General features: G+C 31.7%; 1 protein-coding gene across 5 annotated transcripts in view; it reads right to left on the reverse strand.

Moving 5' to 3' along the window:
- The window catches only part of LOC135144851 (E3 SUMO-protein ligase PIAS3-like), a 30,783-nt gene extending 18,873 nt beyond the window's left edge, over positions 1-11,910 (reverse strand). Inside the window, exons 1-4 of one of the 5 annotated variants that reach the window (XM_064076979.1) lie at positions 11,771-11,909; positions 11,564-11,713; positions 10,916-11,082; positions 10,713-10,854 (exon numbers count right to left, since the gene is read on the reverse strand). In XM_064076979.1, the coding sequence (XP_063933049.1) occupies positions 10,713-10,854; positions 10,916-11,082; positions 11,564-11,590 (336 nt within the window). In that variant the 5' untranslated portion in view covers positions 11,591-11,713; positions 11,771-11,909. Of the gene's footprint in view, positions 1-923; positions 1,018-10,712; positions 10,855-10,915; positions 11,083-11,129; positions 11,223-11,420; positions 11,476-11,563 lie in introns of those variants that run through there. The other 4 variants (XM_064076980.1, XM_064076981.1, XM_064076983.1 and 1 more) reach the window with 4 other exon arrangements.
- Between the last annotated feature and the right edge of the window lie 14 nt (positions 11,911-11,924).

The raw sequence follows: 11,924 nt of genomic DNA on the forward strand, positions 1-11,924 counted from the left end.
TCTCACTTTTTTAATCCTAGAATTATTGTAATGTTTATAGCAATTAAACTCTACGTATCGAAATTCATACATCTATCTGTTGCGAGCAAAAAGTTGATTACTTTTTTTATTATTTGAAGTCATAGCGAGAAAAAATTCACAGAATCAAATTTTGTCGTTTATCTGAGAAACTGGACTATTTGGACCGTGCTTAGGGGTGAGATAAGTTCTCTCTAAGTAACTTGTGACCAATTTTTACGAATACTCATGACTTATTAAGACGAATAATACAGACAACAACAAAAAATGAAAACTTCTCAAAAAATTCAAGCTCTATTAGCAATTAACATAGATTTGTAAGCAAAAAACATCGTGAAAATCGGAATACAGGGGAAAAATTTTCGAAACATGAACTCCAATTTCATAGAAAATATCTAAATTATTAACCAGACCATTAATTATTTTATATGAAAAATATAGTCTGATGATTCCAGCTTTCTAACAATGGTAGATATCCAACGAGATAGTCAAATTTCTTTATAAATATTTTATGTTGTAATAACTTGGTTCTAAGTAGTTAACACAGAAACATAAAAAATGGCCAATAAAAATGAATAATATAGAAAAGAAAGACAACTATAAATATGTAGTAAAGATAGGTCGAAAAATAATTTCTTTAAAATTCTGAATGGAATTAACACATTTACTTAAAATCAGAAATAACGATAAAGCAACAAAAAAACAACAACCCCAACCAGTGCATTGGAAATTTCTACATAAGAATCAAAATTTGTTAACTGGTACGAAAAAACGAACACAACACCGAATGTCGGACTGTCTACATGTGAATTCCTGTTAACAAAATTAGGAATAAAAGAAAAACAATAATTATTGACGTTATTTTAATAACGGCCCCACTTAACCATCATTCAAAAATAACTTACTCTATTGTTGCACAATACGCAGAAAGGGTGACAGAAATAGATGTTCTCGCAGTAATTATCAAGCCACATTTTAAAAAAACACACTCGTAATGCAGATACCGCGTAAACAAAACGACTGAAGAGTTTCAGATTCTCACTCGTAATGGGAACAATAACAGGTAGAAAAATTATCCCTACCATACCTATCTGACTGATAACTGAAAAGCTTAAAGCACACTATACTATGCTATACTTTTCTACAAACTTGACTGTGATTTTACAAGAAGTGGAAAAGCCAACTTGAGAGGCATTTTTTGTTAAAAACATCGATGAAGACACCACGACAACCACAATATAGTAATTTTCTTACTTAAGTATGAAATTTTCAATGTTGTTTAAGTGGGATTTTATTTTCAAATATAAAGATCATGCAAAATTTTATTTTAGTTAGCAGATAACTCCAATTTGCGGCGAAATATGAACAACGTAATAATAAGTCTTTTTATATTAGTGTGGGAACCACTCGCTCCAACCGCAATTTCAAAATAAATTTAAAACACGTTAGAAGTTGCTGATTGAGCATTTACTACAACAGTAAGAATCTTCAATTTTGTTACTATTTAAGTACATAATTTTTACACGTTTGTGTGATCTATACATAAGTAGTTTCCACACTATGTATGCCAAATCTGTAAGAGTTACGTACAGCTATCTTAAAGAAAAATAATTCACGTGACAGTGTTCTTGCAATGACGATTCTTTTATTAAAAAAAAAACAGTTCAACGAGACATATGCTTAACGAGAAATCATTATTAAATTATCACAGCCATTTTAAATTATATAAAGAAACTATGCATCTTGTGATGCCACAATTGAAAGCCCCCCCATGGGAAATCGTACGGAATTATTTTGACCCTACATGAACTGCTATATTATTGAATAAAATGTTTCTGATACTTCTTACTAAACTTTTTTCAGTTGAAAAACCGAACTAAACAAATACCAATGATTAAGATTCCAGAAACGTAATATTTTTACTAATTTACAAATTTTTCAATTAGATTATCAATTAAAAACAAATCTTCGCTCCAATCTTTGTCGATTTTTTTTTTTTAGTTAAAGTATGTATACATATACAAAGAGGTGCATTTTTTTACAACTCGTATGTACATAAAAATACATCGACATAGCATAATTTTTCAGGTCTGTTGATCTTTTTTCAGCAAACAATGCAAATGTTTGATAATTTAACTAGACTGTAACTGACGCATCTACATACATATTCCTGTTTTTTTTTCCTTCAATCCCAAATAAAGCTGCGGAATTTAGTACATTCCAAATATGACACACATCCAGGCGTCAGCGTCGCAAATTGCAACATATATACTTTTCACTGATTTTTATAGATTATTAAATTACGATTACAATCGTTACACTCAGATATTTAGTTTATTTTCAGTCGATAAAAAAATAAAAATATGAATATTAAAAAGTTTAAGTTAAATGAAATGAACTACTACCACTCTATTTTGCAAACAATTAGTAAGATCACACTAAATACAAAATTTACTACAACTTAAACGTAATTTTAAACGTACTGTGTTTGCACATTTGTCTGTGTCTATGACAATTGATACTCCTATTATTTACATTTAAAAGCAATACAACACATAAAAGTGTTTTATATTACTAGAATTGTAATTTAATAATCTATCGAAATTCCCTAAAAAAAATTACGTTACAATTTCAACAACATAGTTTTGCCTCGAAAGCCATAATTGGAGTGTACTAAATTAAACTTCACCCTTCAAGCTAAAGACAACGGCGCTTACAGAATTTCAATATATTTCTCAAGATATACGGCTAGGGAGATTTATCAGTGGCAGCCCGTATATTAAATACCGAGTAGAATTACATCACAAAAATCACCTTTAATTATGAAATCCAAACATTTTAGAAACGCAACATATGGCACAACTTAAGTAAGTAGTAAAAAATTGGTCCATTTAGACAGTACTTCCCTCGTCCCTGAAGTAGAACAAAACATCCAACTTTTTCGAAAAATTACAAAATTTGATTTTACGAATTTTATTAATTTTTTTATTAGAACCCGTTAGAATACGTTAAAATAAAGATATGTATGTAATGCAAAAGTAAATGTGAAGTATCCGCATGTTTCAAATGTGTTTTTCCTTTAAAAAATTTTGTGATCACGTCATCAACATTTTTGCAAGGACACGTATATCAATTTGGGTAGATGCAATGTAATACTAACAATTGTATTCCCAAATTTTCGGGAAAAAGGTTTTAGATAGGATTTATTTGGGAAAATATTGATATCAGTTTTTAGAGAGGTTGTAAACGGATAAATTTTGATTAACGATTTAGAGTTCGCTCACTGTAAGTTCAACATGGTGACTCATCACAATCTGACAACTGACTTTCAGTCAGTAGCGTAACGTGCGCACTTCAGGAGGGGGTGGCTTACTTAATTTAATAAATAAAACACAGAACTATAACACAGGCAAACATAAACTTAAGTGAACTGATCAATACGCTGGCACAATACAAATGAATAGGCTAATAAATTGCAAATACCCAGGTAGAAAAGTCCACTATGACTAAGAAACGATGACGGGTGCCTCTGAGGGTGCCGTCCACCCCTTAAATTTAAAAGTGGACTTGGCCCGACCAATTTTGGACTTCTGCGCAAGTTTACAGCTGTGTATAACTTAAGAGTGAGTGAGCTCTACCATGTTTCCGATAATCTTAAAACGTTTGCAAGGTTTCGAGGCATTCGGTTTTGCAATTTCAAAATTAAATTGTAAAATATTATTCAGTTTTGATTTTTTTCCAAAAATCTAGATGTCAACACGGATTTATAAACTACAAGTTAAGGAGTATGCTATTTTATAAAATTTAAGCAACATTTACTTATAAAAGTTGAAAATGACGTCACATTATGGTTGGTGGGGATGATCAGACAAATTTTGATTAGCATTTACCATACACGATATTCCTAAATGTTTCTAATATATGTATAAAAAATTTAGAACAATCGGCACCATAGTTTACAAGATTAGAGTAGAAATCATTTGAAAACAGCACACCAATAAAGTGACGCAGACCACCAATTCTGGGTCGGGCGAGTCCACTTTCAAATTTGAGGGGTGCTTTCAACTGTCACTGTCAGCTGTTTTACAGTGGTGTACGTTGCTGTTTTCGTTGTCGTCCGTGTACAGTTTTTTATGATTATTATTCTATTTTTTCGGTTTATAAAATCGGTTCTTTTCAGAACTATAGTTCATTTTGAAGTAATCCAGTCCATTATTCATAACCACTAACCAGTGTATTACAGAAAAAAGACAACCCACGGTAGGAAGTATTTACAATAAAGTGATAAATACATAGTCTATGGTAAAACACTGTGAACTCAATTCAAACACTGTATTTGTTAATATGACTGCTCTTTTTTTACTATTTTTTGAAAGGTTTAATTTTTGAATGCAGTCATTTAGGTTATGAAATAAATTGTTTGCGAAAATCGGGCTTGATAATTCCTTTTCAGTGATTCTCGACACATCTATTAGTATGTAGATAGGCCATCATTGGAAAGAGAAAATAACGTACACAAAACTAAGAACAAAGACAGTAATAGATGGTATCGAAACTATACATAAAAATTATAATATTGTTAAATTTCAAAAATGTAAAGAAAAACCAACTTTACCTGGTTCGGTGCAGGGCACCTGGGCCTGTTGTACATACTGATAAACAACAATACAAACAAACAAAATGGCCGGGGTGAGATGTTTCAAGTTCGGTGGTTAACGAACGACAACAACTTCCATTACTTATATTTTTGAACTTTCTTGTGTGGGTGGGGGTAAACGGGGGGTGGTAATCAAGGGTGGGCAATAACGGAGTAGAAAGGAATTGCTGCTTGCCTAACTCCCAGCAACCATAAACATGTGTACGAAACACATATTACTGTGTTAAAAAACGGTTGATAAATTTTAGTATTGTATTTCAACAATCTCAAGACTTATACCGTGTGATTTTATTTTTTAAAATGGAACACTTACATTTTACACATAACTTTGGAGTTTATCGTGTATCTTTTAACCAAAACAATCTGTATATTTGAAAATAATTTGGAATTATACCCCCATACGAGTTCTATCCGACTCCACATCGCAGGGGCACCCTATATGTATAGTTAGTTCTTAGTTAGTTCTTACATAATCTCTCCCATGAAATAAGGGAAATCCTTTGAATTGTGACAAATATGTTTTAAATCTCGGTTATCTGAATATAAATTTTCCGATTCTCCTTGACCACCGGAACCAGTAATAGAACCTTGAATCTATAAGAAATTCAAATTGATCCTGGATTGGGACGAAAAAATAACGTGAAGTTTTAAAATGTCAATCAATTAAAAAAAATGGTCGAAGGTTATTTCGACAGAAGTTCCCCCACCCTTGCAGAAATACGACAAATAACGCTTGTTTAAAAAAATTATAAAATTTGATTTTGCGATTTTCGTTTTTGCAATAATCTCTATAAAGTAAAAGCTAGCGACATAAATAACACCCGGGTAGCCCCTGCACCAAGAATTTGGGCTCCCCAGTTGTTTGATACTAACAAAACGTCCTAAATTAGTGGAATTAATAATGGAACCGTAATCACACAATAGATTTTTTTTTTGGGAAAGTACAGTTATTTTTATGTTTTAGCAGCATTGTGTTCTATTTTCTATTAATTTTTGCATATTTTTAATCACAATTTTGGTAGTTATTTTTTACGTTTACGTTTAGCAATAATAAATAATCCAAACATGAAAAAATCCAAAAAATTAAAATTGGAAAATCTAAAATTTAAAAATCGAGAAATTGAAAAATCGAAACATCGAAAATTTGAAAATCGAAAAGTTAAAAAAAAAGATGGAAAATCGAAAATTTTAAAAATCCCGAAAATTGAAATATTGAAATATAGAGGAACTGAAAACTTGAGAAATCAAAAATCTAGAATTTTAAAAAATTGAGAAAGTAAAATATCGAAAAGTTGAAAAATTGAGAAATCGAAATAAAAAACAGTCGTAAAATTGAAAAATGTATAGTTTAAAAAACGAAAAACTGAAAATCGGGAAATCCAGAAATCGAAAAATCGTAAGTTTAAAGAAATGAAAAATCAAAACTTTGGGAAGAAATGGGAAAATCAAGAAAAAAGATTACTTCAGAAATCGAAAAACTGATTTTTTTTTAAAAACGTCAAAATTTGAAAAATATTTAGAAATAGTAAAATTGAAAAGGATAAAAATTGAGAAATTGTATCATTGAAACATCGGAAAATAGAAAAATCGAAAAATAAAAAAAATGGAGAAACCGAAAATTTAAAGAATAGAAAAATTGAAAATGTCCAAAATTGAATTATTGAAAAGTTGAATCATCTAAAGTTGAAAAATCGAGAAATCGAAAAGCCGAATAATCTCAATAATGTATTTAAAAACCACAAGTTCAGGACTATGCTACTTTTTAACATTTTAATAACATTTGCTTCCAATAACTATAAATTGGAAAATATTGTTGATTTTTTTTCCAAAAATCTTGACATCTAAGGTAAAAACTCAACACGGATTCATAAACCATAAACAGAGGATATAAAATTTAAATTACATCCACTACTGTAAAATTTGGAAAATACGTCATTTCATTGTTGGTGACAAATTTTGGTGAGCATTCTACCATTTGATAATACAATTTGAAATGTAAAGTCCGACCAGATGGTCGAAACGGATTAGTTCTTCGTAGTGGATATGTATCAGATGAGTCGCTTAGAGTCGATATTGGCATGAGTGCGCTCTGGTCTGTAGATCAAACAAGTTCTCAGGCGACGATATGTCCATAATTAAAATCTGCACTTTGTGTGCGCTGTTTTCTTTTTAAAGAACGTTTCTTTTTGTGACATGTTATTTGTTTATAACGTATCTGTAAATGCTGTCTGGCCCTTATTACATTTTTAAAACTAGATGATAAATTTGCGGCATAAAATTTTTCATACAACGTAGAATTTCAAATTCATCAGACAAAACTGTTGAACTTCCTTGTCCACTTTGTTTACAAAAATAATTTGCACATTTAGAATGGTCCCCTAATATGTGGTTGAATCCATTCAGGGTGTCATTTTTTAAATTATTTTTTTTTATGCCAAGGAACATTTTCGTTTTTTCTGTATCTTATATCTGGAAATCTAACCTTGAAGCATTATATTCTGCCTCGATACGTTTGGCTAGGAAAAAATACAATCAACTGCAAGAACTGAAGTTGTTGGCTGTGTCAGGAAAAATGTGAAGTTTTTCGACCGCCATATTGCTTATAACCCTAAGTGCGCGAAATTTGAATTTTCCGGTCACAAAATGCAATTTAAAATGTTAAATAAAAAAGACAACAAATTGTAATTATTTATTTAGCATAATAATATCTATATGTATATGTAAATTCCTTTAAAAATATTAACGTCCTTGAAACAAAATTAATTTCGTGAATTTTTGTCTTAAAGAGATAGCTTTTTCACGCTCAGTACTTAAGCGGCACTCATAACCTATTCCAAGAGTCAAATAATTTCTCAAAATTAATTTAAGCAATAAATTAAAATAAGAATTATTTACGTCCAACTAATCCATACTAAACAAATGTTCATTATGTAGAAAAAAAATGTATGGTCCTACTTTGCAAAGTTAAGGCAAACAATTTAGTTACCAAATCATTTTTAATGGCCATATTTACAAACAATCTCGTAAGTCCCGACACACAACCACTTTTATTTCGAGGTCTAGAAACGTTCTGTGCTAGAAACTACTGATGCTAACCACCACAACCTCACTTAATTTGACATAAAAGCTATAGCAATAGCGTCCATACTACCATGCGCCGTGGTTTCACCAAAATGCATTAGAAATGTTACTAACAGCCAGTCTATGTATTTAAAGTCTCTGTTTCAGTCATTTTACACGGAATTACCAACAAATTGTGTACAAATTGCTTCAAAAATAGAGCATGCTCTATTTTCTGCGAAACAATTTTTCATTCCACACAATTTCTGGTATGATACTGCACAATATTACTTGCGTTAAAACTTGTTCAACTTCTTGTTCACTTTATTGCGCAGTGTAAGACCAGCTTAAGTTTGGCATTCAACGTGCGACCACCGGTCCTCATCCTGTGTTAATTTTTTTTACAAAAATTTGGGAAATCTCAAAGCGGATTCGTACACCACAACCATAGGATTATATTGTTGTATGACATTTAAATCATTTCAAAATACCGAAACAGAGAATCACTTTTTTCGTACTCTTGGGGTCATAACAGATCCAAAAAACATAAAACTGGCATGGACTTGATTACTATACTTCCTTCTTTTCAAAGTCAAGCGATGTCTCAGATACGGCACATGAATTACGATCTGCGGCATTTACGCATTGTTTGAGGCACGACTTTCAATTTCAATTGGAACAACTTGTTATTGAACAACGTATGTATTAATGATTACTCTTTCGCAGATCAATTTCAAAATTTGCAATAATAAAAAAAAATCGTTTCATCAAAATTTTGGAACACGTTTCGTGCAGGTAACAAAGAACGATATTTTTAAAGAAATCTAAAGACATGAATACAATCACAGTCCTCTAGAATCAGTACTATTATTACCGTTAAAAATCGCAGACAAAACTTGAAGTAAAACCTAAAATATGATGCATTAAATAGCAGAAAATGTAAAAGACATGAAAGCTCGAGAAAAAAAAAACGACTTTCATTTTGAAAAATAAAAAACTCATTTTAACACAAATGAATAGAAAATGACAAGAGAATTTCCAAATTCACGTACCGACTCTTAAGTTATGTTTTTAAAATGTAACTTTTATTTATTACAATTTCGTTGTAAATCGATTTTGTTTTAAATCTTCATATTTTCAAAATTTCATTTTTCTGCTGTTTTTTGACATCGTATTTTAAAACCTAGTTCATATTCTGCTATAGTTTTTCAACGATACTACACATTAACGGTACGCAATACGGCGAAAATTTGGCTCGTGTGTTTATGACATATTTAAAAATGTATCCAGTCATCAAATCCTGTGGTCATAGTCTCTTTAACTCGAACAAAGAATTATGGAGGATGGTCATTTCATGTGACTGTAAGATTTCGAATGAAAGGTAATAGCAAAGAAGATTTTACTTATGGTAGGATCTTGTTACCTAACGCCTAATTGCGGTTTTCACGGTTGCTTAATTTTTATGATCTTCCCTGTTAATAGTGATTTTTGAAATTTTGTTATTCTTGCATTATTATCTAAAAACTAAATGAAGATACAAAAAAAAAAGAAGTGGTTTTTAAAAACCTGTGCATTTAAATTTACATGTAATAATGTCGTATTAAAAGCAACGAATCACTACTACTACAAGGTAGTTTTCCCACTTCAAACATCTAATTACACTCCCCCAAATTACATTCCTTGTCTCTTCATTACTTCACTCAACTCATTCTGCAACCCCCACTCTGAAACTTGTGAAACGTTATAACTAGAGAGCGGATTCTATGAAATTTGGATATCCGTTATTTTTTGCATATAAGTCTTCATATTTAAGTGCACGAATCATACTAATTAGTAAATTAGAAATGAATATAGCTATAAAAAAATTGCATATTTGCATAGGTTTGCCTTCTACCGCAGATTTCACGTAACGGGTGCATATTTTGCATTTTTATGCTAATTAAAAAAAATAATTGTCATTCTATCGGCATTTATCTAGAAAGACGAAATTTCATTAAGCATGTTGCAAATAGTGTCCTGAGCTTCCAATAACTAGGAAAGGTTTGAGAATAGTATGGTTTATAGTGGTCGAAGGGACGTTATCCTGTTATGTTTCATCGTGAGTTTGCATTGAAAGCATTTAAAGCGATATACGTGTATCAATATGTCGAAGATAACTCAAATTAATTTGTGGATTAAACCTTTTCCTGAACTTATTCTTCAAGAAGGAACTGTATTTTGTCGCGCCTGCTCTAAACCGGTAAGTATTTTTGCATCTGTGGACATAGTACAGTTTTTCTATTTACAAATACTTTAGAATCACCTGAAAAACTTTTTGTTAGAATATTTCGAAAAATATTTAAAGGTAAATTGTTACCAAAATGGTAATTAAATAGTCGTTTACTACTATTTTTTAATTTGTTCTCGTTATATTTATTTTTTAGTATAAGAATATTATCTTTAAAAATGTGTTTTATGTATTTTTTGTAATAAAACATCAGCTCGGAAAACCTGTTTTTGTAATTTGTAAATAAATTTAACTCGATTATTATTTTTTATTTTTGGAGCACATGCAACTGCATATCTCTGCATATATGAAGAAAGTTACTGCATATTTGCATAAATTTGATGCATATCATATGATCATATTTTCCGCTCTCCAGTTATAATAAACCTACTTATTGTTAAATTTCTTTAAATTGATCCCTCAGAGAATGATTTGACAATGGGATCAGAAAAGTAACGTCTGCCAAAATGTCGTAACAAAAAGAGCTACAGACTTCAGAAATGATTCTGACACACTCATTCATCATCTCCCATCTGAATCTCAGAAGGATCGCTGGCCTTGCGTACTAAATTCTAGTTAATGTATTGCGTCCAACTGGTAGTCGTCAGAATTAGTACCAGCGCCATCTAGCGACAAAAACCTTCTTTTATGCACTTCAGCTTCACCCAAAGAGCATTAAATTTTTCCATAGACAACTCTGGTTTTACTTACCGCCAATTGCCGACTGTCTATATTGTATGGGTGCACTGTGGCTGTGGTCCTCGGTACTGAACCCTGCGTTTGCGGCATGCTTAAATCCTTATTACCAGGAGATACAGAAGGAGTTGGTACTTGATTTAAAGTTCCACTTTGTCTGAAAATCCATTTTGAAAAAATTAAGACACAAAAAGTACATAAAACGTGTTTATACTAACTGGATTGTTTTATATAAATCCCTGATTTTCTGATGAATAGGATGTGATCTGACTCTCAAGAGCTCTAAAGCCCTCTGCTGAAGTTCTGTTTTTCTTCCTGACTTATTCCTGCCAGCAAAACCCAATAACATCTGCAGCTCGGACACCCGAAACGTTATTAGCATATTCTTGAACAAAAGCAAACATGTTGGTGTTACGGCAGCATGATATTTACCGTCTGGTGTGCGAAATTTGAAAATCACTGGTCACTAAACCGGTCGTGAGAAGTAGGCAATGTGGAGATGGACAGCTAATGACAACTTAATAGCTGAAATTTCTATTGTTAAGTGTCAATTTTGATGTATGAAAACCGGAAGTGACACAAAATGATCGTTTTGACAAAAATTGTCTTGGGTATGTGACTGTGACAAGTAACAAGGGTACTACTTGGTCGAAGACAATACACAGGGGCTAACGTTTGGTGGAAGAACTTGAATCGAATGAGCAAGAAACAACGACTACTTACATGGACGGTGCGAATAGCAATGAGCAATCAAATATGTTTTAGTCTTTGAGATAAGCTGAAACATATATTGCCACTATCGTCCAAGCACAACTAAGTTCTGGGGAGGTTGTACGTTAAGGTTATAAGAAATCTCTGTTCCTTACCCGCAACTCATCTATGTTTTCTGACATTTCCTGTTGCTGATCCAGTTTGAGTACAACAAATTCAGCCTCAATTCAACCATTTAAACAACTGAATAACACAAAAATGTTGACATCAAAGTTAACTGGCGTCGACTGTCACTTCAAAGCCTACTAATATTTCACATCGAACTTTAGTTACACTACTACTTAGAAGAAAGAAACACTTACAGGTTAAATTCACACCGAATAGTTTTAGATTCGCTAACTGCCGCCAAAAGCTCGTTATTTTCACAATTATACCAATAACCAAATCAAGTTGGTGTCTAACCAACTCTCACCTCAAAAATGGACTACAAATAGCAGAGCTGCCAACGCAACGCCA

The sequence above is a fragment of the Zophobas morio genome, unplaced genomic scaffold (assembly GCF_036711695.1).
Source record: "Zophobas morio isolate AGI-343-1 ecotype UQ-CSIRO unplaced genomic scaffold, CSIRO_AGI_Zmor_V1 ptg000108l, whole genome shotgun sequence".
In the NCBI taxonomy this organism is placed as follows: domain Eukaryota; kingdom Metazoa; phylum Arthropoda; class Insecta; order Coleoptera; family Tenebrionidae; genus Zophobas; species Zophobas morio.